This window comes from Crassostrea angulata, chromosome 8, assembly GCF_025612915.1.
Source record: "Crassostrea angulata isolate pt1a10 chromosome 8, ASM2561291v2, whole genome shotgun sequence".
Classification (NCBI taxonomy): domain Eukaryota; kingdom Metazoa; phylum Mollusca; class Bivalvia; order Ostreida; family Ostreidae; genus Magallana; species Magallana angulata.
This window is the reverse complement of record NC_069118.1, coordinates 19,039,806-19,067,611: the sequence shown is the minus strand read 5'-3', so window position 1 is coordinate 19,067,611 and position 27,806 is coordinate 19,039,806. Positions and strand designations below refer to the sequence as shown.

The window sequence follows — 27,806 nt, the reverse complement described above, 5'->3', positions numbered from 1 at the left end:
GCCTCAGCTCTTGATTTGCAAGTCACGAGTTTTAAACATCTTAATAATCTGACCTTTTGGAAACTTTTTATAAAATGCATTTTATTTATTGTCAAACATTTCAAAATGTACGATTTGAAATATCGAAACTGTAATTTTATTTTGATTATGATGTTTATATCTTATCACTTCAAAGATAAAATTGAATAAAATAATATTTTTAGAGAAAAATGTGTTTTTATGAGCCTAGCTTAACCTTTTGCCTTCATAAAATGGATGCTGGACTCCCTGTCTTATACACACATATTAACAGAAATCAAATTTAAAACTTCAAACCAAAATTTAATGACTGCAAAAAATAAATGTACACATAAAATAACCATCAAGATTTGCACTATCTCTGAACTAACACTTGTATGTTTTTCCATAAGTAAACATTATGCACGTGTAAAACCGCTGGCTCTACATTGTTCAATGGTTGTAATTCTGACGTTATTCTTCAAGTAAAAGCACTATACAAATAAGCCAAATTATAAAACAATATGTAGTTCACATTTAAATGTCAAAATCTGACAATAAATTTATATTTTTCAACAACAAATATGCTTTACGGTTAGAAGGATTCTAAATCAGTTTACATCTCCTCTTAAAAATGTACATTTGTTAAAAAGTAATCATCTTTTCAATCAGAAACCCCCTTTCTCATGGTAAGAGATCTGTTTTAATCTAATATACAATTCATTTCTAACATTATGAATCAGTATTTTGCTGACAAAATGCGAATTAAATTTCTGGATTCTTTTAACCTCTGAACAAAATTGCACATGATTAACTGATAAAAGAAAAACATGACCATGTTTACAACTTGACATTCAATATGACACAATCAATATAAACATCGAGCACTAGTAGTATTGCAGCTGTAATGTCAGAGAGCAAATACGCTGAAAGACAACCATTAAAAACACAGAAAGCAAACTGGTCTTTAGCTATGGCACTTCGACAATGGCCGACTGTAATTAATAACCAAAAAAATATATATAACTTAAAGTTTGCACAAAGTTATACAGATATAGTCATGATTTAAGTAAAACTCATGATACAAGTTTTAGACAGTTAGTATGAATGTCACAAGTAAATGAATGTCAATGAGATTCAAGTGTTACCGAGACAGTTTAGTAATAAAAAAAAAGAGAGCAAAGATTGTTCAATACTAGTAATGTAAAAAAAAGTTTTTGACTGACATTATGCTATTATGATAATGGAAAAACCACCGCTCAACATTATTTACGACTTCTTCAGCGCAATAATACACTGAACAATTCACTTCATCAAAAACTATACTCCGTCCATAAATTTTCATTTTTAAAATATACATATATACATCAAACACATAATTTCTAGTCATACCAATATACAATCAAATAAGACACACACATGACCAATAAAAAATATACATATTACGGCATTGCACATACACATTTTGACTAGTCTTTTTGAAAGTCTCTGAAGCTACTGAAAGACATGGGCCTGACATGGCCGACGGGGATCTTTCCTGGCATTCTTTTGTCCCTTTTTGTATGCTGCAGACTTTCAGTGTTCTGATTTAGATTTTCAAATAAATTGCGACTGCAAGCTGATGCCTGCTTTTGGGACGATCCTGTGTTCGACTGAGCGGACACTGTCATATCTAAGGGAGACAACCCAGTAGGTTCCGGTAGAGGTTTTCGGAAAGACTTTCCTGAATAAATCTGCGTAGATATTTCCTTGTTATATATTGTATAGGAGGATTGTTGGTTTGCAGTATTCTGTGGAGCTGGCGGCGATTTGCACGGAGAAAAAGCACTTTCAGCACTGTTCATGTTGGAGACCTTCCGTTGAGTGAATGAAGAGATGGGTGGCAATAGAGGACTCCCATCTGTCGTAGAATATGTGGAAGTGTTCCTTAAACATTCAGTGATTTTAGAGGACCTTTCCTGTGTCACTTGCCTGTTCAAATAGAATGAGCCAGTTCTACAAGGTGAACTAGAAGGTAGAGATGGGCAATGCAGTGGGGATTGAGGTGGATTTATGCCTCCATAAAAAGGCACTGTTCCCAACAGGGAGCTTTGAAAATGAGGCTCACTTCCATTATTCATTCTTCTAAAAGCTTCAAACTTATCGGTTGTGAGCTCAAAGGCAGGTGATGGAGACAATGGAGAAAACATCTGCATGGACAGCAATGGATTCACTTGGGGTCCAGTTGGATAGTTTGTTGCGTATGGAAAAAATAAAGGCAATGGGGTCAATGTTCTTGCTGCATTTGAATATGATGGAAACTGAGATTGAGCATAGAAGAGCATCAGTGGGTTCAATGATATCTGGTGAGGAGACATCATGCTGAATCGAGCACCAGACAAATTGAAATTCTGCGTCATTACCGGGAATTGTCTAAGCAGAGGTGCTGAACACATGGATTTTGATGCTGTACTTTTCATGGCCAATGGGGTCGAAAGACCTGTGCTATTTGGGACGAGAGGTCTGACTATACTCTGGTTTTTCTTGTAGACAGACTGACTGACAGGTTCCTGTCTGGATTTAACTTGTCGATTTATACTCTGTGAGAGTGGTTTCGATGGCTTACTGCAGTTTGCAGCCACTTCCTTTTGTCTGCTGAATTCCTGATTTTTCTGGGAATGATTGGATTGGAGAAATTGAACAGATTTAGCTAGTGGAAGATCACATACAGTGTCAATCCCTTTATTACTTTGTTTTGTATGTAAATACTCTGACACTATTAACTTTGACCAGTCATCGCCTCTAGTGGCTGCTTCGGTTTCACTGTCGACGGAATCTGAAATGTAGTCAGTCTCCGTAGAAGAAGTATCATCCTTGTCCTCAACTTCAGATTCCAAACAACGAGGACTTCCACAATCATTCACTTCAGTTAGTCTGTCTGTAATATAACAAGGGGCTGCTGTATAAACATTAGAACATTTTGTCTGCATGTCTGAAGAGCTTTCACTGGCTGCTTGACATTCTGACGATTCTTTCTCTTCATTGGTAACCCTGTCATCATTGCTTATGTGTAGTATGTTGACTGGATTATCACTATCAATTTCAATCTCTTCATTGGGAACGGTGTCATCATTGCTCATGTGTAGTATGTTGACTGGATCATCACTATCAATTTCAATCTCATTTCTAATGGGAACGTCATTAATGTTCAGAATTCCAGAGGAGAGCATGGCCTCTTCCAATGGATCTAGCGGTCCGGTTAGACACTTCACTTTGGCCAGGCAGAGCTGGTCATCACAGAGATCACACTGACTGCTGGAAACTGTCAGCACTTTGATCTGACTGGAGTGTCTGACACCTCCTATGGGATAGATCTCCGGCTGGGATTCGCCAATGACGGACATAATATCTTCCAACCTTTGCTCAGTGTCAAAAGAGCTATCAGCTTCTCTCGGATTTTCGATTTCATCCCCCTCTTCAGCCTTTCCTTCTTTTAACTCCATGTCTGCATTTTGACTGATTTTCTCTGCATTTTTGGTAACTGAACTCATTTCTGGGTCACAAGTGAAATCTCTTCCCCGGCATGTTTCCTTCAGAGAATCTTCCTCTTTATCTGCATTAACACCCAACACATTTTGATTATTTGACAGTTCAGCGGAAGAGTTGAAACTTTCACTTCCACTGTATTGATCGTAGTTTTTCATCAACAAACCCAGTCCTTCTCCTTTTTCTGTACTGCTCAGTTCTTCTACTTTTTCTGTAGAGCATATCCACACAGAATCATCAATCTTATCATCAAGGCTGTCAGAATTGTTAACAGGGACTGACTGTGCAGAATTAAAGCTTTTCTTGTTTGGGGTACTGGTGGCATTTACCGTACAGCAACCAGAAAGGTTCATATCATTCTCAACACCTTTAACCACAAGGTCCAAGTCTTTTTCTAGGTCAACAGGATGTCGTTTTCTTGCCTCAATTTCATGTACTTCTTCTGGTGCATTAGAAGTTTCTTTAGAATTATCTACTACAACAATTGTACCTTTAAAATTGTTTGTTGCTTCTGCAAAACTGTTGACATTGCCTTTGGGTTTAGGAGATTTATCAAATGTTGTTTCTTCATTGTCTTCCGTCTCACTTTCTGTTCCCTGTTTTGATAGCCCACCATTAGTTACACAATTCACAGCAGCTTTCATATCCTTTCCCTCATCCCCTTGTTCATTCTGTCTGACTTTTTGAGAACTATTATTTACATCAGTCTGTTCATTTTCATTTGAATTGATCTCATTTTCAAGTTTCAATGCAACTTTATTAGAACCTTCAGTTTCTTTCTTGGAATTGCATTCGCTTTCAACAGGTTTTTGATAATCACATTGGCTTTCAGCCTCTTTTAAATCATGCATGTCTTGAACTGCTTCTTGTATATGTAAGGATGGTGATGAAATGTTGGCCAATGGTTGTTCAAAGGAAGTAGTCCCCATAATGCTACTAGTTTCAGGAGAAGCAGTTAAAATTTTGGTTTCTACATGACTTGGGCCCCTTCCTATATAACAAGCAAATTCTTTTTCTGCCAAAAATATTTCCCCTGACTTAGACCCTGTTGGCTTATCCATATCTAATTCTATTTTCAAATTATCTGAAGTTATGGGATCTTCTACAGGCGAGTTGTGTTCCACTTTAGATGAACCTCTTCCTATATAGCTAGCAAATTCTTTCTCCAACAATGATATCTCTGCAGACTTTGACACGTTAGGTTTCTCCTTATCCACATTTTCTAGATCATCTGGACTTTTAGACTTGACTACAGACGAGCTGCTATCCATTTTGGAATTAATTTTGTTATCAATAGGACCACTTTCTTGATCCTGATCTAATTCTTTCACTAAGCAATCATTTTCTTCAACTTTATGGCCATTGTTTTTATGCCAGAAGTTTCCCCCACTTACCCCCTTCAAATAAATGACTGGCACAAAACAGTCCCCAGTTTCCTCCTGGCTCTGTTTTGCAACCCCTTCTTCTTCAGATACACTCATATCCTGAACTTCCAATACTGTTTTATCTAAGCTGGAGTTCGAGTCTTTTATTTCATTGTGACTTTCTACAATATTCCCAGATCTTGATGTGGATTCTGCCTCTTCCATACAAATATAATTTGCTTCCTCCATCTTGGCCTCTGAATCAGTAGTTATTGATGAAAATGTGTTTTCACTGAATTCTAAAATAGCCCTCTCACCATTAGTTACAGATTTACAAACGTCAGCAGCATTTTGTCTCAAGTTTATAGCACTAGTAGCTTGGGCACTAAAAATGTCATGGATTTCCTCTTTCATATCAACATCAGGAATACCAGTGGAGCCATGGTCTACACTTGAATGAGATTCACTATTACTCTTTTGATTGACATTACGGGATGATGCCTCTTCGTCAAAGGGTAATGTGGAAGCATCAGTGTTACCAATGTCATCTGAGGCATCATCAAGAACAATCCAATCACTACATTCATCCAGTTCTAAATCCTCATCATCCCCCCCACCCTTGGAAGATGGATTTACAAAGTGAACAGTGGTTTTTTCTGACGAATAATTTACTGTCTCCATGGCTTGGGTTTTAACTTCAGCCTTATCAAAATCTATGGGTAAATCTGAAAATGAAAGTAAAATGATTAGGAATTGTTTGATTTAAATTACACTTCTGGTAAATAAGTTATTGTAAAAAATCTTTCATAGAATACATTACAAATGTACATACCTAAAAGATATTGTCTAAGAGGAATGATAGGGATACAATGTATAATTTTCAATCAAAATTGATGCTAATTCCTATGTATGACAAAATGTCATGATCTGAAAAATTGCAATGTGGAGCAATAATGAGACAATCTAATGCTTTGTTAATTCCAAAACTGACCGTTGTTACTGACTTGTTCTGTATTTTCCTTCTTTCCATTCTCTCTGACATCCGAGTCCAGTGTGCCGCCATAAGAGGGGGAGTTTTCCTGTTTGATTGGTCCCGTTTTCCTATAGATCTCTATAACTCTCTCCGACTTGACCACATTTCTAGAAGCTTCTGGTGATTCCACTTCTGTCTTTACTGGCTCTGTTTTAAACTTTTCCTCTTCTGTTTTGATGTCCTTATCTGCAACATTACAGACAAGTAATATATACATACCATATATGAACTAAACTAAATGCAAATCAAACAAAGAATAAAGAATACATTTTAAAATGCTACAAACAGATCTATACCATGAAATCTGCAAGGCACTTGACTATAAAATTGCAAAACTTTTAAATACCCAGGAAATATATCAATGTTTACAGTAATCTGCATTAAAAAAAACCATAAATTGCAGTACATACTACTTTGACTGGGTGATGATATGGTAGCGTTCCTTGAAGGTAGATTGAACAGCATTCTGGGAAGGATCTTCTGGTCTGGTTCTTCAGTCTTTGTAACATTCTCCTGTACGGGATGTTCCTGTACATTAGAGGAAATGAAAAGGCATTTCAATATTATGAAAACTAATCAAAAGAATAATAAAATGCAAGTCCCTGTGGTCAGAAGTCCATCTCACAAATATATCTTCAGTGAGATAAAACATCAACAGTTTGTGAACATGTTTTAAACATATGTCAAGAGCAATCGCAATGTATATAATGGTTAGCCTCTAATTCTTTGTAAAGAATACATACAATACGTAAACAAACCGTTTCATGATTTATTTTTTTTTATCTTGATATTCTCTTAAACTTTTTATCTCAAGATTCTATAACTCAAAAAGTCTTCCACCAAGTACACTGAGTCGCTCACCGAGTCTTCCATCGAGTACACCTGTCTCTCTGTTGTGTAATCGTCTTCCTCCTGCTCTCCGAGGGTCAGCTCATCCACAAGATCTGCCTTCCTCTTCCTTTCCTCAAAGTCTGGAATAGCATTTTCATTGAACTCCTCATCAACCTCCTCCTCATCAGGATTGCTGAAAATCAAAATTAATGAATTGAACAATATGAAACTGAGATAATGAAACTCAATATTTAAGGGGATTGGGTAGTCAACAAACTACATTGGATCAATCTCAAAATTTCAAATATGATATTTCTAGCCATAAACTATCATTCATAACCAAACAAATACACAAGTTTTAGCTTGAAACTTCTATTTGAATTTCGTTCTATACAGAGCCCTTCCCTTCCAGTCCTTTTAGATTCTAATTATGAGTGTTCAATAACATACCCTCCAGGAAGTGTCTCTGGTACATTGGACCTGACAAAGGTGTAGTTAGCGAATCTGGAGTTGGTCCTGCAGTGTTTTGGTCTGTGATGCTGACTCTTGTAGGAGGAAACTGTCAGGTCATGCATCAGCTCCCGCAGAGAACTGTTGACAAAAGAAAGATTTCAGTTCATCAGTAGAATCACTAAACTCAAAGTAAGGTATCAAGCTGTTATGCATGTAAATAATGCTAACAAATTCTCCTTTGTCATATTGAAGCCATTAAACACTTTTTTTTTTAAATTCAGGGAACAAGACTTTCTCTTAGTTTTTCAATCAAAACATATGCATTTTGCATACAGGTTATTTCTATATAGTGAGAATAATAACATCTAAAAGAGGGCTCAATCAAAGTGGCCATTCTTATACTGTATTGATCTCCTTTAGAAAAATCTATATATAATGTTATAGAAAAATACCCAAATTTTAAAAGGTACAATAAATCTAATTGTTAATTTGTTGACCCCCTAGCCTCCTTAATACATATTCATGTTTAGTGTGACTATTTGACTTAAGACAGAACAAAATGCCTGCTTACTCATACGCAATGTCAAAGGACCAGGTGTTCTTTTTCTTTGGCGGCTCCTTCCTGTACGGATGGTACTGCCTTTCTTCTCTTTTGGACTTTCCTGTATTTCTTATTGGACCAGCCTAAAAAAAATCATATTTAAATACATCTTCAAAGAATGAAACAAAATTAAATCAATTCTGCTGATTCTGATTCAAAGTATTTCTTTAAATACAAGCACTTTCTTTAGGATGTGAAAAACATGGTTACAAAAAGCTTAATTTCAAACCTGTGTAGTAAGTGGCTCAGCATTAGCAGAAGTTGGAGGTGGCTTGTACTCTGACAACTTTTTGCCTCCTGATGACCTTGATCTTGACCTAGACTTCTTTGACTTTGACTCAGACTTCTCATTGTTGATAGTTATTAGCACCAAATCATCTTTCTTAGATTTCGTCTTCTTGTTTTCTACATCCCCCTTCTCCTTAATTGATTGTTCATTCTTAGAAGACAGACTTGGACCAAGTTGAATGGTTCGTACTTCACTGATGGGCGATTCACTCCTTTCTTTTTTCCCCTCCTTTTCTTCTTCGTTGATCAGAGGCGAGAGCCTTGAGAACACACTTCGCCTTCTCGACTGTTGAGATGTGGAGAGTTGAGCTGGAACTGTTTCACTCCCTGAGGCAAGCTGATCTATCTCACTCAGAATGTTTGGAGAGCGCCTCGGAGAACTCTCAGATTTCTTGGCCTCTGTTTGAGCAGCGAGTGTGGGAGACTGTCTCTGTGCTATCAGCTTTCTCTTGGTCTCTGGAATAATAACAGTAAGGGTCTTCTCTTGGGGTGAAATCTTCTTCACAGGCACAGGGACTTCCAAGGGAGGTGTCTTTGATTTTACCCGATCTCTAAGACCTGACACACTTGCATTCAATAACAAATTCTTTGAACTGTCCTCCTTTCTGCCTGATTTTACTTCTTCCTGTTCCAATTTTTTCCTCTCCTCGTCCACAAAATCAATTCGAATTTTTGGAATTGTGTTTTTGTCTTTTTCCCCCGTGTTGTTTGAAACCTCTGTATTGTTGTTGTCATCAAGGACCTCTTCCGTTTCTGTTGTTTTTTCCATTCTAATTTCTTTACCACAAGTGGAATCTGGGAATCTTATAGGAGAAATGTGAATTTTCTGATCTTTACTTTCTTCTTGAGAACTTCCTGTTGTGACTGTAGATCCATCCAATTTACTTTCCTTTTCGAAGTTTGATGAAATTTCATTTTTAATGTCAACTTCTGGATTCTTTTCTGAATTTACCGATGTAGGACTTTTGATTTCATTTGTTGAAATGGGTGAATCTGAAATCACAATGACATCATCCACTTCTTTTGTCAAGTCTGTATCCATTTTGTTGGATTGTAAAACTTCTGAACTATTCTTTTCAGAACCACCTGATAATGGACTTTGGACAAAATCATTTGACTTGGGTGAATCTGATATCACAATAACATTATCCAATCCAGAAACTTGACATGTGTCAGTTGTATTCTTTTTGTTGGATTCAGAAATTTCAGACATCACTGTGACATCTATATTTTCTTTAGAAGAATCTTCATCTGCTTTCTTTTCTGTCTTGGGTGGTGTTGAAAAGAAAGATGGGAGTGTTTTACATTCCTGCATAGAGAATCCAAGTATTTTGGACCAGAAAGCTGTTTCATCATGCGGACCTTCAGTTTTCTTTTCTTGAACTGATCCCTTGTTCAAATTTTCATTGGATTCTGCACTCTGTGATTCGATAGAATTTTCAGCATTTTTTAATTCAGCAGTTTCCTCCGTCTTTTCTTGATCTCTAATTTCAGGTGCTGTAAAAGTATTGGTAATTTCAAAATTATTCTTTCCAGGGTCTACATTTTGGCTTTGCATTGAAGCTTTCAGCGTTTTCATTGTGTTTTCTATAACATGATTCAACTGTTTCCCTTCATCTGGGGTGATGAAACTCAATGAATTACTGTCAAAATTCATCAACATGTCCAGCCCCTGGGATATAGAATTCAACTGATCGGACAGCACTTTTTCAAATTTATCCTGTGAGTTTTGTGATGATGACAAAGATCTAAACGATGTTTGAGATGAAGAAAGCGAACTAACTGTAGTATCATCATTGCCGTCTTCAAACTGAGAACGAACCAGATTTATAATTTTCTCAACTTCGGGAACAGCAGCTCCAATCTTCTCCGAGTCCTTGCTGGTCTCCTGTCCCTCTTTCTCTGTGTTGCTGACCACTGTGGCCTCTTCATCTTCACAAAGACGTGGAGATTTCTCCAACTGAAAAGCCTCCTCTTCAAATCTGTAAACAATCTCATCATCTGAATGGTTCCCGTCGTACGTTGCCTCTGTGTCACCGTTGTGGGTGGGTTCTGAGGTGGAAATGCTTCTGACGCGTCCCTCTTTCTCCGGCAGAGTCTTATGAACCACGCTATTTATAGAATTCACGAGGATGGCCTCTTTAAGGCTGTATGGGCTGTTATCATGTATTCTGAAAAATATAGTCAAATATCCAATTCAAATCAATTGAAAGCAAAAACATTAACTACATTACATACTCTACAAACAGCACTGATAAGAAACATTCTTCTATTAACTTTATTGGAACAATTAGCAAATATTTGTTAATCATCTAAAACCATTCATTTTACTTTTTTACATTCAAACATGGACATTTTATTAATGATTTTTGATAAATAAAAAAAAAAAAGAAGAAAAGGATAACAACATTCAAATACATGTATAATATTTCTGATTTAATATCATTACTGGAGAAAGTTTTCTAAAACAGTTTCTGTATTTCGAAAGAGAGCAAAGCTTCAATTTCTTCTGTCAAAATTCAAGTTGTAAAATCTCACCCATGGATGCAATCCTTGACAAGCTGTTCCCTTGAAATCCACTTGAACTTAGATTCCACTGGTGTATCATTGGTGACAGTGATCTTCAGCTCCAGATGGTTAGGCCCATCTTGAACAACCCGGTCTGTATCTGGATCGAACTCATCTTCGCTGCACATCTGATGATCATCACTCCATTGGCCATGAACAATACCTGCATCCAGTCCGGGGTGAGAGGCTTCACTGAACACAGAGCGATGCTTCTTACCATGCTCAGGGTGTGAAGCATCCATCTCCCTTTTTGATCCTTCATGTGTCTCCAACTTATCTTCCTGAGCTTTTGAGATGAAATCTTTGTTTTCACAGGTTTGATGGTCTGAAGGTTTGTCAAAATGAGAACTACTGGATGATGGCTCAACAGAATTCAATAGGTTTTTATCATTTGAGAGCTGACTTGTCAGAGAGAAAGTAGATGACACTTCGTTTGCTTGATGAAAATCTCTGCCAGACTCCAGATCCACTAAGTCACTCATCATAAATCTTCCCTCCTTGGAATCCCCTACAATGTCTTCATGATTTCTAATGTCAGGTTCTTGTTCCATTGATTGTTTATCTATGTCTAAGTTTTCCTTATCATTTCTTTCTGGCTGAGGAAGGAATTGATTCATCACATTTAGTAAGTCTTTTTCCATTTTCATTGATTTCTTCTTTATCGCTTTCTTTAGTGTAGAAGTATTTTCAATTTTATTCCTTATATCAGAGGTAACACCATCTTCCTTTGAGAGAGACTGTGCAGAAACTTTGTCATGACTTTCACAGCATCTGCTTTCTGTTGTATTTGTCTTTATATCAGTAGAAGACACAGGTATGTACTCTATTTTCTGATCCGACTTCTCAATGTTGCAGACTTCATGAACTTTCTCTTGTGGACATTCAGTAGATTCAGCGACATCGCATGGAAGGAAAGATTCACTGCTATTTGCTTTAACATGATCCTCTGCTTGTATTATAACACTTTCTTCTACAGCTGACGGATCTACAAAATCAACAGATGGAGCATTCAAATGATGTTCACTCTCTGAAAGCTCCTCCATATCAGCTGATTGAGCTTTTAAATGATTTTTATTCCCTGTGTGAGGAACTGTCTCCAAACGTTTTGGTTCAGTCACTTCCAAAAGAACCCTTTTTTCCTCTAGCTTTCCAACAAGAGGTTCTAAAGAATCAGTAGACTCTCCACCAATACTCTCTATTGGGTATTCACAAGTTGCTTCAGGATAACTGGTCGTCTCCATTTGTTGCTGGCTCTCAGTTTGTTCAAGGACGGTGGTTGATGAGTTTGACTGGACATCTTCAGATAAATCCTTCATGTCCTCTGATGAATGCAATGGTGATGGTGTAGCATGATCAAGAGTGGAGGTAGAAATAGATAATGGCTGCTTCTGTTTCTGTATCTTTGGAATCTTCTTCAGAGGCATTTTAGCACTTGTAATGATGCCTTCTATGATAGCTACAAGAGACAGAGAACATTTTACAATGAGGATTTTTATATGTATTATAACATCATATAAAATATCATGATTCAGAATGAAAGTCTTTTCATGAAAAGAAACACTGGATGATCCCTAAATTTCATATGATGACAATGATTTATTAAGGATAAAAACTTGCATTATATAAAAGTTACTTAAATTAAACAGCTGTACATGCTTTTAATCATAACTGAGAACCCAGGGAAATCTTGTTAGGAATTTAACTGTATGGCAAAGGCATGCAGCCAACATGAAACAAGTGAAAAGCTGTCAATGTGACAGCAAACCGGGTTTTCTTTTATGTGAACTGTATCCATAATCCATGTCAACCCGTATCCAGTGAAATGGATAAGGTGAAAGGGTACCCTATATGCAATTTTTTGCTAAAAAAATGACTAAGTTCAAAAGCTGGTATTTTTTTCATAAATTATCAGAAATCTAAATCCTAGCAATATGCACACCTCTGATATATGTACAATTGATCTGCAAAAGAACAACTTCCTATCTTGAAAACTGTAGGAGGAGTTATCCGTACAATGAGGGTACCCTATATGCAACATTTTGCCAAAAAATGACTAAGTTCAAAAGCTGGTATTTTTTTCATAAATTATCGGAAATCTAAATCCTAGCAATATGCACACCTCTGATATATGTACAATTGATCTGCAAAAGAACAACTTCCTATCTTGAAAACTATCCGTACAATGAGGGTACCCTATATGCAATATTTTGCCAAAAAATGACTAAGTTCAAAAGCTGGTATTTTTTTCATAAATTATCAGAAATCAAAATCCTAGCAATATGCACACCTCTGATATATGTACAATTAATCTGCAAAAGAACAACTTCCTATCTTGAAAACTGTAGGAGGAGTTATCCGTACAATGAGGGTACCCTATATGCAATATTTTGCCAAAAAATGACTAAGTTCAAAAGCTGGTATTTTTTTCATAAATTATCGGAAATCTAAATCCTAGCAATATGCACACCTCTGATATATGTACAATTGATCTGCAAAAGAACATTTTCCTATCTTGAAAACTATCCGTACAATGAGGGTACCCTATATGCAATATTTTGCCAAAAAATGACTAAGTTCAAAAGCTGGTATTTTTTTCATAAATTATCAGAAATCAAAATCCTAGCAATATGCACACCTCTGATATATGTACAATTAATCTGCAAAAGAACAACTTCCTATCTTGAAAACTGTAGGAGGAGTTATCCGTACAATGAGGGTACCCTATATGCAATATTTTGCCAAAAAATGACTAAGTTCAAAAGCTGGTATTTTTTTCATAAATAATCGGAAATCTAAATCCTAGCAATATGCACACCTCTGATATATGTACAATTAATCTGCAAAAGAACAACTTCCTATCTTGAAAACTGTAGGAGGAGTAATCCGTACAATGAGGGTACCCTATATGCAATTTTTTGCCAAAAAATGACTAAGTTCAAAAGCTGGTATTTTTTTCATAAATTATCAGAAATCAAAATCCTAGCAATATGCACACCTCTGATATATGTACAATTGATCTGCAAAAGAACAACTTCCTATCTTGAAAACTGTAGGAGGAGTTATCCGTACAATGAGGGTATCCTTTTGGCAGCCGCCCGCCCGCCCATCCGCCCGCCATTTTCACCATTTTAATAACCGGATTTTTCCGTTGGAAAACCCGGTTAAAAATTGTTCAATCAAGTTAGGGAAATGTTATGTAAATGTATAACAAAATAAGAAAACATGCGTATGCAATTTTTTAAATGATTTCAATCAGTCTCATAAAACAAGAAATACAGCAGCCTCCTCAAAAAAGAATTCTCATTGACTGAACAAAGAAGCTTAATTTGGTAGGACCTGGGACTGCAGAGGGTCCTAATAATTTCCTTTAATTTCAGGTGAAACAAGGTATGAAATTTTTTTTTCCCTCAAGTTGGATTTGCAGAATTTTCCCCCCACGATTAAAAACACTGGATTGCAGTTATTCATCTAACAATTCTGATTATTGTAATATGAACCTTGAACTTCACCAGTCCTACATTCATGACCTTCAATATGTAAGGTCAAGATGACAATCTATATCTTGTATGTCACAAAGTCCAATACGCTCTACCCATTTATGTTCCATGTTCAGACAAAGAGCAACAATTTATCCAGTCTTTTATCAATGCATAAAAAACCTACTACTAATAAATTGGTTTATCGAGTTTTAACATGTTAAAGTTCATGTTAAAAAAATTGGGTAGATTCAAATAATTTGTCAGTTACAACCAGTGTTAGTAGATGAACATTATACCACCTTGCTGAGCCTTAAAATCCTTTTTACAATGGAAAACAGATTTGACCTTGCCAAAGCCTTGAAGGTCAGTCCGTTTGCTTACACCAGGCTTTCTGATATTAGTGAAGGCAGTTCATTAACTGATATACAATCAAAGCATTCCAATTGTATATTTAAGATACAACTCATTATGTGTTTGAAAAAGTTTAGCCAAGTGAAAATAAAAATCTATGCATTCTATAAATATACATATACACACACAGAGGAGAAAAATGGATTTGAAAGAAATCTATGAATGAAAGCTTGTTGAAAAATGAAATTTGTGAAAGCTTTATTAAAGAAAGTTTCTCAACTCTATCTGGTTACCAATGCTTACCCTTTCTTGTATGAATACGATTTGCTGTCATGCTGATATCTGGATCTCTGATGCAGACTGCCTCTTCTCTGGTCCCCGGGCTTACGTTCTGACACTGACCTGTTGTGACTGGTGCTGGCTGCTTTGGGGTACTTGCCTATGGGCCTGCTGGGCTTGAAGTCAGGATACACCTTAGTATACCTGGGCACGGAGCCTCGCCCATCGTCAGATTTTGGAGTTTCCGATCGGCATGAAGAGGATCGACTGCGAGAAGTTGTACTCTCCGAATCGCTGTAATGTACCAGGTTTTTCCTGGAATCCTCCGACTTTCTCCTATCATGGGACCCCCCCGACCTCTCCTTAGCTCTTCTTTCATCTTTTCTATTAGACTTCTCTCTTCTTTCATCCTTCTCTGTTCTCCTCTTATCCACTTCTCTTTTACTTTCCTTCCTCTTTCCACCATCTCTCACACTTCTCTTTGTGTCTGCATTTCTGTCTGTCTTTTCTGTAACCTTCGAGTTTTCTTCCAAAGGAATTGGCACTGGACTAACTGCCCTACTGATACCCTTTTCCAGAGCTGGTTTCTCTGCCTCTTTGTCAGGAGATTTGATCTCGCTGCCATCAGAGTTCACTCGAATCATCCTGATCTCCTTGATGATAATGATCTTTCCTTTCTGGTTTTCTATTTTCCTCTCCCCCTCAGATTCACTTTCTTGTCTCTTCTTCTTTGTTGGATTGTCCCACCTTCCAGGCTGGTCAGAAGTATCAGTTTCCATTTTCTCCACATCAGATTTATTTTTGGATTTGTCCTTTTTGCTCTCAATCATTGCACTACCAGATTCTTCAACATTTTGATTTCTGTTATCTGTACTGTCACTAACTTTTAATTTCTCCTTTGTCTCTTCAACTTCAGGTGCAGGTTTGCTTGGTTTAACAGATTTTGCTTCTTCAGGAACAACCACTTCTATAGATTTATCATCACTGCCTACCACCTCTGACTTTGAAGATGCTGATTCTTGGGGCTTGTTTTCTTCTAATGACAAGTTCAAGAAATTTTTCATGTCATTAGCAGTGTCAATTTTTGCTTTCTTTGAGGAGAGTTCATCTGTCTCAGAGGGACGTCTTTTTTCATCCACATTCTCCCTCTCCTTGGGCCTCTTCTTGCTTTTCTTACTCACTTCTTCCAGGGGATCTTCATCCAAATCCATGTCATCCATGTCTAGTCTTTCACTTTCTTTCTTGATTTCTGCCTCTGTGATTTTCCTCATGCGGGCTATGTCCTCTAGACTGTCCAGCTTGAATGTCTCTGGTTCTGGGATTTTCAGCTTCACCGATTCTACTGATCCCTCTTTGTCCTTCGGTCTCCCTTCAGCGTGTTTTGCCTTGCATTTAAGTTTATCCAACATATGTTTTTCCTTAGCTTTGTGTTTCTCTTTTACTCCTTCTGGTCTAGGTTTCTCTTTCTTTTTTACTTGTTCTACTTTTTTCTTTACAGCAAATTTTGGATCAAGGCTACTCTCCAACAACTGCTTCATGTCTTCTGCAGATTCAACCATTTTCTCTCTGATAGCAAGTTCACTCTTTTTCTCCTCCATTTTACACACTTTTAGACCTTGTTTTTTCTTACTTTCAATACGACTCCTAGCCAATAGATGTCGTTTGATGGCCTCTTTAGCTCGCTGCTGTATTTCCTGTGCTACACACTGTTCTTCGAATACTTTCCTGATTTTTTCAGGCTGCAGAAGACTCGATGCTGGTGGTTTGTACAGGAACCCACTGTCGTATGACACAGGAATGCCAGGGCTGACTCTAGAAGGTTTGGGTGGTTCTGGCAGAGGGACAACTGGGAGTGGGGGCACAGGAGGGCCCTGGGGCAGAGGAGGAGTCCCAGATGGACCTATAAAAGACCAAAAAGAAATTCATTAACAGGCACTGAATTCCTAGGCACTGAAAACATTTTGAAAACATTGTCTAACTAGAGGTACTGTGAGCAAGCTCACAATTGATACCCACGCTAAGATAAAAATCATAATGCATGTATTTTTCCAATTATAGAAAATATTGGATGAATCTATTTCACCGTCCATTTTCTATAAATAACAACTGCTATATTTTTTTTAAAACTGTTGGTCATAAGCAATATTTTTGTGGAGTAAGAACATTCAATGCTTCTTCATAAGAAAGATAATGACCAGACACAAATCTTGCCCGAATGACCTTGGGTCAAGGTCATGACACACCCTTAGGTCATAAGCAATCTTTGTGTGAAGTAAGAACTTCCAATTATTCTTAATAAGAAAGATATGGACCGGACACAAATTTTTGTATTTTTTCTGCCAGTGACCTTGACCTTGCCCAAATGATCTTGGGTCAAGGTCATGACACATCCTTAGGTCATAAGCAATCTTTGTCTGAAGTAAGAACTTCCAATGTTTATCCATAAGAAAGATATGGACTGGACACGATTGCACAGACAGATGGACGGACAGACGGACAAGGTGATTCCTATATACCCCCCCCCAATAATAATATTCACAAAAATATGTACGTGTACACGTACTTTGTACAAGTTTATCAAAGATTAGTAGTTTTATTCAAGATGAATACATTTCAATTTTCATAAAGCTCACAACAAATCAACACAAAAATACATTAAACTAGACTCTTGTTGCAAAAGCAACAAAAAGGTCTTCCGTTTTGATATACATGAATCAATTTAACCGTAGACATTGCTTTTCTTACCTAGAGAAAATAGTTAATATGATAAGTATTGTAAATGATATATCCAGACGTTACTTCCATGTAAAACAACGAGATTGAAAATGAAATCAATTTTTGAAGTACTCTCTGTGACGACCGGAAGTAATGCCGAACTAAACAAAACAGGTTACAAAGTTTGGTTGTTAAAAATATGATTTATTTGAATCCTTCCGGTGAAAACCGGAAGTGGCAGTTGACAAAATAAAATCACTAAACATATCATCAATCAAATGTCTATCATTCATGAAAGCTTTGTGTCTCATTCACTTACAGTGACAAAAATCTTGCGGGCATCAAATTTGTAAAAGGGAAAGCTACATAGAGATATTTGAGATATCTCACAAGAAGGAACAGTTATTTGAAATTTAACATTATAAAGATGAAACATCTAAGATTGTATACTGATATATTCATTCCATGTAAAAGAAATAAATAAAGAAAAAACATATTATTTGTAGTGCTTCCGGTGACAACCGAAAGTTACGCCGAACAAAATAAAATAGTTTAAAAAAAGTGTACATATATAGGTCTATCATCCCACAAAGTGTGATTGTTCAAGTCGACATCGTTTATGAGATCTCGTCGAAATAAGGTTATTTGTCTCGGGACAGGAAACGGACAAACGGAAGTGTTCAATGTAAATTGTATTAATTATTTCTTGTATACTTGTCTTTTGTACATTATTGTTCATCGAGCTCACTACAAATATCAAAGAAAAACAGTTAAACTGATAAAAAGTTCGATTTGTTTGAACTCTTCTTGTGTGGACCGGAAGTGACGGATGACAAAATGAAACTGGTTAAACATATCTTCCATAAAATGTCTATCATCCATGAACGTTTTGCGCTTTGATCACTTATAGTTTCTGAGAACTCGTTTGTACAAAATGCATTTCAAAAAAGCTACCTGAGATATTTGAGATATCTCACCGGAAGTAGAATTGTTTTTATGATATAACATTGCATTGATAACTTATGTATAGATTAATACTTATATATCTATTCTATGGCAAAAGAATTTAATGTGTAAAAATAGTTATTTTTGAAGAGCTTCCGGTGACGACCGGAAGTTATGCCGAACAAAACAGAATACTGTAAACACATGTACATGCATAGGTCTATCATCCCACAAAGTTTTATTGTTCAAGTTGTCACCGTTTTTGAGATCTCATCAAAATAAGGTTTTTTGTCTCGGGACAGGAAACGGACAAACGGAAGTGCTTAATGTAAATTTTATGTTATTTTTTGTATACTTGCCCTTTGCATTTTATTGTTCATCGAGCACACTACAGATATCAAAGACAAAAAGTTAAACTGATAAACAGCTCGATTTGTTTGAACTCTTCCTGTGTGGACCGGAAGTGACAGAAGACAAAATGAAACCGGTTAAACACATTCTCAATCAAATGTCTATCATCCATAAAAGTTTTGTGCTTTGATCTCTTATAGTCACTGGTATCTCGTTTGTACAAAATGTGTTTCAAAAAAGCTACCTGAGATATTTGAGATATCTCACCGGAAGTGGAATTTTGTTGTTGATATAACATCGCAAAGATTACTTTTGTGTATATTTATGCTTAAATTTTTATTCTATTGAAAAAGAATTTAATGCATAAAAGTTGTTAATTTTGAAGTACTTCCGGTGACGACCGGAAGTTACGACGAACAAAACAAGAAATCTGTGAGCCAATGCTCACTAGTGATACCCCCGCTCTGATGTGAATATGCAAAATAAGCAAAGTCGACATTTAACAGAAAGCTGGCATCCGATTGGTACAGAAATATATCCCACAATATGGCATGCCTAAACAAATAGTGTGTTAAAATGTCAAGCATCTGCGATAAATAGCTGCTGAGAAATCTTTGACGGAAATTTGTTTGAAAATTTTGGCTAAAATAAACAAAGTACTCATTCAACAGGAAGATGACATCCGATTGGTACTAAAATATATCCCACAATATGGCATGCCTTGACAAAGACTGTGTAAAAATTTCAAGCATCTGCGATAAATAGCTGCTGAGAAATCTTTGACAAAAATTTGTTTGAAAATTTTGGCAAAAAATAAACAAAGTCATTATTTAACAGGAAGTTGACGTCTGATTGATACAAAAATATATCCCACAATATGGCATGCCTTAACAAACGCTGTGTTAAAATTTCAAGCATCTGCAATAAATAGCTGCTGAGAAATCTTTGACGAAAATTTGTTTGAAAATTTTGGCTAAAAATAAACAAAGTCGTCATTTAACAGGAAGTTGACACCTGATTGGTACATAAATATATCCCACAATATGGCATGCCTAAACAAATAGTGTGTTAAAATCTTAAGCATCTGCTATAAATAGTTGCTGAGAATTCTTTGACGGAAATTTGCTTGAAAATTTTGGCAAAAAATAAACAAAGTCGTCATTTAACAGGAAGTTGACGTCTGATTGGTACAAAAATACATCCCACGATATAGCATGCCTATACAAATACTGTGTAAAAATTTCAAGCATCTGCGATAAACAGTTGCTGAGAATTCTTTGACGGAAATTTGTTTGAAAATTTTTGCTAAAAATAAACAAAGTCGTCATTTAACAGGAAGTTGACGTCTGATTGGTACAAAAATATATCCCACGATATAGCATGCCTATACAAATACCGTGTTAAAATTTCAAGCATCTGCGATAAACAGTTGCTGAGAAATCTTTGACGAAAATTTGTTTGAAAATTTTGGTTAAAAAATAAGCAAAGTCGTCATTTAACAGGAAGTTGACGTCCGATTAGTACAAAAATATATCCCACGATATGGTATGCCTATACAAATACTGTGTAAAAATTTCAAGCATCTGCGATAAACAGTTGCTGAGAAATCTTTGACGAAAATTTGTTTGAAAATTTTGGTTAAAAAATAAGCAAAGTCGTCATTTAACAGGAAGTTGACGTCCGATTGGTACAAAAATATATCCCACAATATGGCATGCCTTAACAAACGCTGTGTTAAAATTTCAAGCATCTGCGATAAATAGTTGCTGAGATAAATGCGACAAATTTTTGTTACGGACGGACAGACAGACGGACAGACAGACAGACAGACAGACGGACGGACGGACAGACAGACACACAAGGGTAAAACAGTATACCCCCTCTCCTTCGGAGCGGGGGTATAACAAAATAGTTTAAACACATCTACAACTATAGGTCTATCATCCCACAAAGTTTGGATGCTTAAGTCTCTACCGTTTTTGAGATCTCGAATGTACAAGCTTTTTCAACGCGGGACAGGAAACGGACGACCGGAATTGATTTTTGACAAAATGAAAAACACGCCTCGAGATATTAACACTTTCTATTAGTCCTGCAAATTTCAAGAAAATCTATCCAGCCATCTCTGAGAAATCTTGTGGACCAAAAAAGGGGAAAAAAAAAAAAAAAATAATAAAAAACCTTACAATCACTATAAGGTCTTCCGTTGGAAACGGAAGACCTTAATTAATTCTTTACCATTTTTATTGGCACATTTCATATTAAGGGCAATACCCAATGTAAAATTGAAGAAACTACAATTTCTAAAAAAAAATTACCTGGCATTTGCTGAGGTGATGGCAAAGAAATGGGAGACATCTTTGCACTTGAAAAATCAACAGGACTGATTCCAGCATTGATTGGGCTTCCAAGGCTTTCAGATGTACTTCCTCTGGGCATTGGAGCAACCGGGTTCACTTTGGGAGAGGCGTTTTTAATCAGACGGGGGTCGCTACGATGAAGGGTGGTCTGCACATTCTTAATGTTGGCTTTGTCTGGGGAAAAGGGTGGTTGGGGGCTACCGTGGGACCAATCAGGCTTATATGGAGAATGGAATGTTTCATTGGAGACATTATGCATCTTGAGATATGGTGGAGTATTGAACTTTGGATCTGATGGAATACAAGTTGGAAATGAAGGCAGACTAGGACTTCTGCTTGGATCAAATCTGTCTGGAAAAGTGGGACCTTGCATGAAATTCCAACTGGGATCAGGAAATCTAGGACCCCCATACCCAAGATCATTTCCAAACTGTTGCACAGGGCCCTGAAACCTTGGATCACCAGTCCGCGGTGGAAAATGATAAGGCGACCGGGGAGAGAAGTTTGGTCTCGGTATATAATGTGGTTCAAATTTTGGACCACTCTGGAATGTGGAGGGTGGAATGAAAGATGATTTTGATTCTGGGGGATAAGGTGCACACTGCAGACCATCCCTGCTTGATCGCCTTTGTGGTGAATTTCCACTGAACTCAGGACTTTGATAATGGTTATGAAACAATGTATGTAGTGGACCCCCCTGTGACATTTGTGGAGAGTGGGGCACTCCATATGGAGGAGTACTAGGGACAGGGGCTGTGCCATACGCAATGGGGGACTGAGGGGGCGTGGAATGAGGGACTGGAAAATTCCTGGGACTTCCGAACTGAGGATTCTGGGGCCATGACACAATGTTGGAGCTTGGAGATCTGTAGTAGTCTCGTTTAGGGGATGGTGGAACAGAGTAAGGACTAGAGGGAGGTAGGAAGGGTGAGGACTGAGGCGTCTTGGCATGCTCCTCTGACTTGATGGGGTTGGTTGGTGGTAATGGTGGTGTACCAGGTGGATGAGGAAGCTTAGATGAATTGTGGGCTGGATGGGAGCTTTCTTTGTGAACTGCAGCTGTGTGGACAAGTCCTAGAAAAAATTTATCATAGACTTACAAGGATATTCTGTAGACTATCTTACAAAAGAAGAGACATTTTTATTGATTTTTAGAATACCAAGATGGAAATATTTATTTTGAATAAAAATGTTTGTACAATGTTCTTTTAACACTCTATATCTTACATAGCGTATGTATTTCACATGCATGAGATTTTGTTATCTTGTCAGCTGTTTGTGAATACTGATGTATGATGAAGTCTTTACTTACGTTTTCTTGCAGATGATTTGGATAGAAACAGGCAGTACAGAAGCACTGGGTATTGATGTGGACGACTCAGTCCTAAAGAGATAACACATTCCAACTTCAGAGAAAAGTACTTTTGAATCTTTTTCCGTACTAACACAAAATTCAACTTCAAAACAGACGACTCTATAATGTCTTTTTATAGTAGATTATTATACCTCTACTGCGTTTATCCTAAAACTACTATGTGGGTATCCAAAAAAAAGCTGTGAATGAGCTCACTGCTGGAAAATCTTACATTCATTTAGACGTAAAGGTACCTTTTTGAATCCTTTTCCTATGATAGCACAGTTGAACTTTGTTATCTCGAACACTGATATTTCGAATACAATTTATATGTCAAAGTGATTTGTAAGTCCCAACAACTTATTTTTTAAGTATTTTACCCTTAATAACTCGAATACTATAGTGGTCAAATATCTAGAAGTTTTTAAACAGTCCCATCTATTTCGAGATAACAAAGTTTAACTGTATTTACCACTATGAGAACACATTTCTCCCCCAAGGAACCAAAAAGAAACTTGCCTAGTTGATAAGTGAGTTCACTCTGAGTAAGCATCAGGAGAGTAACATCCTTCTTCAGCTTTTGAACTGCAACCTAAACAGACATCATACAAATATGAATATTGATTGTGTATATAACATTCTTTTGTTTCACTTCTTTTATTTTTTCTATGGCATTGCTACAGTATTAGGAAATGACTACAATATACATTCATAAAATTGAACTGAAATCATGTCAGTGATCTTAGCATTGATAACACTATTAACAAATCTGGCAAAGAAGTATAATTCTAAAATCTTTCAGTTAGTAAAGTAGAGTGATTTTATTGGTAAATATCACTTACTGCATTGTGTTTTCCTAGGTAGTTCATGACCCTCTGAAAGTGGGAGCGTCCCTCAGCAGACATTGGGCGGAGTTCACAGGCATTGATGTAATAGCCGTTCCAGTAGCCCTCGCTGCTTCGACGAATTCCACTCACGTTTTTCAGATATTTCTGCTGGACCTGCTTCACGCCTAGTTTAGAGCTAATGTTGATCTGCCCTCCTCTGTAAACATTCAATATGGTCATCATTCAATATTTCTTTTATTCATTGATTAAACTCTGAATTTTTTCTTTCAGATCTCTTTACCGAGTATAAAATGAGAAGCAAGTTAATGCAAGTGGCTAAAACACCTGTAATTGTTAATATCTGATATCATGGATATAATCTTACAATTTCGACACATATTTAAAATTGTGATTGCCTAAAATAACAATGCAAAGTAAAACGCAGTTACAGTGAACATGTATAATTCATTCCAGCTCACATACATGTTAAAGTCATTTTCATTCTTGCTAAGTTTTTAATAGTATTACAAATTAAACAGATATAACAATGAATCAATGGTGTTTTCCCTATCACATTGCTGTTATACAATAAATTACACTTACAGAGCAGCGGGTTTGACAAATGCTGCCGCTGATGTCATCTCCACGTTACAAGCATAGAGTCCCTTGATGGTCAGACTCCCTGACCACACCACAAACTCCTTGTCCCCCTCCCCCCTCAGGGGGGTCGACCCACCCCGATACACAGGGTGATGGACTCTGAAACACGACGACAGTATGTCATAACCAAAGATGTCATCGAAAGAAATACTAAGCTTGAACAGCCACTGCTTTTTTATTTTTGATTCACAGGTTGTTATAATAGATGAAAGGTAATTTGAAATGATTTGAATTATGATAGAAATGGCTGTAAACATGTTGGTGGTCTCTGAAAAATGATCAAAGATGACAAAAAAGAAAAAAAATCTAACAGAGTTTTACTTTTGATTTATGAGTCTGTTAAATTAGATGTAAGAGTTGTTGTTCATAAATCATCTAAGGATTAGATATGCTTGTGCATGAACAACCGATTCATTTTTATGCCTTCAAATACCACTAAGGCATCATTACACATCTTTACTTCACAGGTGCTCTTTGAGTTGACAAGACACACTTACCTGGGACTGTTAGATTTGGGGTCTCTGGAGTCCTTCTCATACACAAAGCTGACCACAGCCACCGGACAGACATTCCTTGGGTACTGCAGGACCCCTTCCTCACCATACTCATACATGTAAACCTATTCAAACACATTTAAAATCATATCATGAAGGATTCTAAGACCTGTTTCATAGAAGAAGACTCTTTTAAATCAGAAGAGCCAAGAAGGCTGTGCAAGTTTTCATCCTGATTCAACTGCATGTATAGATTAAACAGAGATTTATTTTATCTGCATATTTTCTTACATTTCTACTGATAAAACGTGCTATTCAAGTTATAATTTTAATTTCACTGCTTTTAAACACAAAATAAAGGTGCAGTTGAACTTTGATATCTCGAACAATGATATCTTGAATACAATGGATATGTTGAAGTGATTTGTATGTCCCAACAACTTATTGTTCAAGTATTTCACCCTCGATATCTTGAATACTCAGATATCTCGAAGTTTTTAAAACAGTCCAATCTAGTTCGGGATAACAAAGTTTGACTGTATATTTTTTACTGAAGCTTTTCAAACACCTCCATTAGATCAGATCAGTAACAGGCTCTCACCTGACTAGATTCAAATAAGCTCGGGGGCGAGGCTGAAGCGTCTGGGGGTGTGCTGATCACATGACAATCATAGTGTGGGGTGGGCTCCAGAGGATTCTCACTGATGGACTCAGCCACTGACTTAATTCTGCCCTATTACAGCAAAACAACAGTTCAAATACTTATAAAGAAATTCATAGGAAGAATCAATGCTTTATCTCCTGCATCCTCTTTCATTAACAAAGTTTTATTTACCATTGCTACAATTCATTATGGCAAAACATGACAATGTACTTGCACTTCTTTTTACACAAATATTCTAATCTCATGCAAAATTTTTAAAATATGGAATACATTTGAAGAAATGAGACAGGCAAATAAAAGATCCTTGATTTCTCACTAGACTTGCAAATGAAGAAAATTATTGTACCAGTACCAAGTTTCCAAATGAGAAACTGACCTTGATAATCTTAAACAGAATAAGATATCCTGTTTCATTGGGATGGAGTGGGGTAGATTTGATTACATCTGCATGCTTACACAACTGTACCCCTGCAAGTGTAATGTCATACATTTCTATACAGCTTCCATAATCCATACATTTTTACATACCACATTTGGCGACACTAACTAAGTTCACAAATAAATCTGAGACTGATCAAAGTAAGATTTACCCATCATTGGGTGTCCCAGGCAGGACTGTGGGTAGTTCCCGATGGGGACCCCGTCCCGACAAATCTTGTACATGAGCTCCTCATCCTCCACACACAGAAAGGCCACGCAGTCACTGGCCTCTTTGTCTGAGTATCCACTGCTTCTCAGCTCCTTACGTTTTTCCAAGTACTGTAGAAAAAAAATTGCTGCTTATAAAATATATATAAACATTATTACGAGATGTTGCTATTTTTGTTATAATAGCAGAAAACATGCCAAATAAAAAAGATATCCACCAAACCATAATCATAATCTCTACCTGCCTACTCCATCACAATAATCTGTATTATTATTTTTAAAGCAATAGAGGTCAAAGTTATCTAACCAAAATCATTTCTTTCATTAGGGATGATCAACAGTTTCCCTGGCTTAATATTAGCTATTGAAACAAATGCAAATACACTAACACAAACTGATTTTGATCAGGGTTTTTTTTTGAACACTTTAATAACTATTTCAATTATCTGTTGGAGGAAAAAATAAATAATAATGTCTGATTTGACTGCAGGTGCCAATTTTCAATCCAAAATCAGTCCCCAAAATTCGCTTAACTCATCTAGCATTGTCTACACAATCATGCAAATTTAGGTTTTAAAGCAGTTAGTGAAATTTTTAAATTCTCTACAGTTGTGACCAGTTTTAAGGCTCACCAGCTTGAGTAGGTCTCTGTTGTGGACGCTCTGTACTTTGGTGTACTTGAACTTCTCAGAAGACTGTGCGTTTCTATAACTCTTCACAATTGCTGGTAAAATCTCATATTGGAACTCACGTGAATTGATCATCAAGTCAACCAAAATGTCTGAAAATTCATAAGAAAGCAATGGTTGAGAATATAAAATAATTCAAGTAAGAATGATGCAAATTCTATTAATCAATAATATTGTGAAAGCATTTTACAAATGAGCATGCCAGTACTCTGCAGATTTTTTTTATTAGCCCACTATTGCCACAGTAACATTCTTTGCAACTAAATAACATCCCAACCAACACCATTACAGATATATCTGATAAGAAATGAATGAATAAATAATAATCCCTACAAAAGGTTCTTGGTCATCATTATGACAAAACATTGTTGATCTTCAAAAGTGCTATTGATGCACATTGAGCCTCAGTAAAATTTTGAAAAGTTTGGTAAACCCTGACTGATTCAGAATCAATTGCCCTTTACTCTGTTTCTTTAATAGAGTTCAAATTGAAATATCAGTAAATATGTTTTTCCAAGATTTCCCCTCAACATCCACATTGTCAATATATAAGAACCCTTATATCATCTCTTCATTTGACCTAAATTTGGTTAGTGTAGCGTCTATATACATGATATTCGTTCCTGGTTATAGTTTCATATCAAAATTTGCAATCAGCTTAATTTCGTATCAAGTACAATATGATCAAATGAAAAAATATGTACAAAATCATATACCAGTGTCATCCTTTTTTCTTTTCGGAATGACAAACGATGATTCAGTCTTCATCTTTGCAGCATCGTCAGCATTCGCCGATGATGTGGTTCCAACAACTTTCGTCTTCCCGCCATCTTGTTTGTTGACGGTGTACGCGGAAACCAAGCCCCGTCTGCTCGCTGCGTCTCCGTTGTTTTCTTGCGTGACATTAGGTTTGGCGCTATCTTCCTTCTCTATATCGACAGATGCATCGTTAGAATTGTCATTACTCGGCAATGTAAAAGTTTCTTGAAGCCTGTCAAACAAATTTGCCATTTCATTTTATCTGCTGTGCATAACTTCACTCATCTTGACATCAAACCACGTGAAATATAAATGAAGCAATTTGATTGGTTGATATTATTTGAATAGTTCGTACGTATAATTGGTTGTGTTCTGTAATAAAGATTTATTTTAATCCATAGATTTTTACCCTTAAAAGAATTCTTTTAACCGAATAATCGAATACAGCATAAAAATAAATTATACGTATCCGATGGTTCTGATGGTTCTGATTATGTTGACCACCCATGCAGCCTGCTAACAATTAATTTTGCTGCGAGGAAAAAGTGGGGGGGGGGGGGGGGGGGCTGCT

The 27,806-nt window shown here is 36.6% G+C and overlaps 1 protein-coding gene across 1 annotated transcript; it reads right to left on the bottom strand.

The window, feature by feature from the left end:
• Positions 1-300: 300 nt before the first annotated feature.
• LOC128161413 (uncharacterized) lies at positions 301-27,536 on the bottom strand. Its single transcript, XM_052824694.1, has 21 exons — positions 27,193-27,536; positions 26,420-26,568; positions 25,730-25,898; positions 25,516-25,607; positions 25,077-25,208; positions 24,479-24,600; positions 23,925-24,080; positions 23,337-23,538; positions 23,014-23,086; positions 22,453-22,524; positions 21,099-22,214; positions 14,794-16,669; positions 14,439-14,530; positions 10,631-12,116; positions 8,034-10,263; positions 7,775-7,887; positions 7,201-7,341; positions 6,781-6,943; positions 6,330-6,447; positions 5,878-6,105; positions 301-5,611 (listed from the first exon to the last, which is right to left on the bottom strand). The coding sequence occupies exons 1-21, from the start codon at positions 27,485-27,487 to the stop codon at positions 1,467-1,469; spliced, it is 13,170 nt and encodes a 4,389-aa protein (XP_052680654.1). The 5' UTR covers positions 27,488-27,536; the 3' UTR covers positions 301-1,466.
• Between the last annotated feature and the right edge of the window lie 270 nt (positions 27,537-27,806).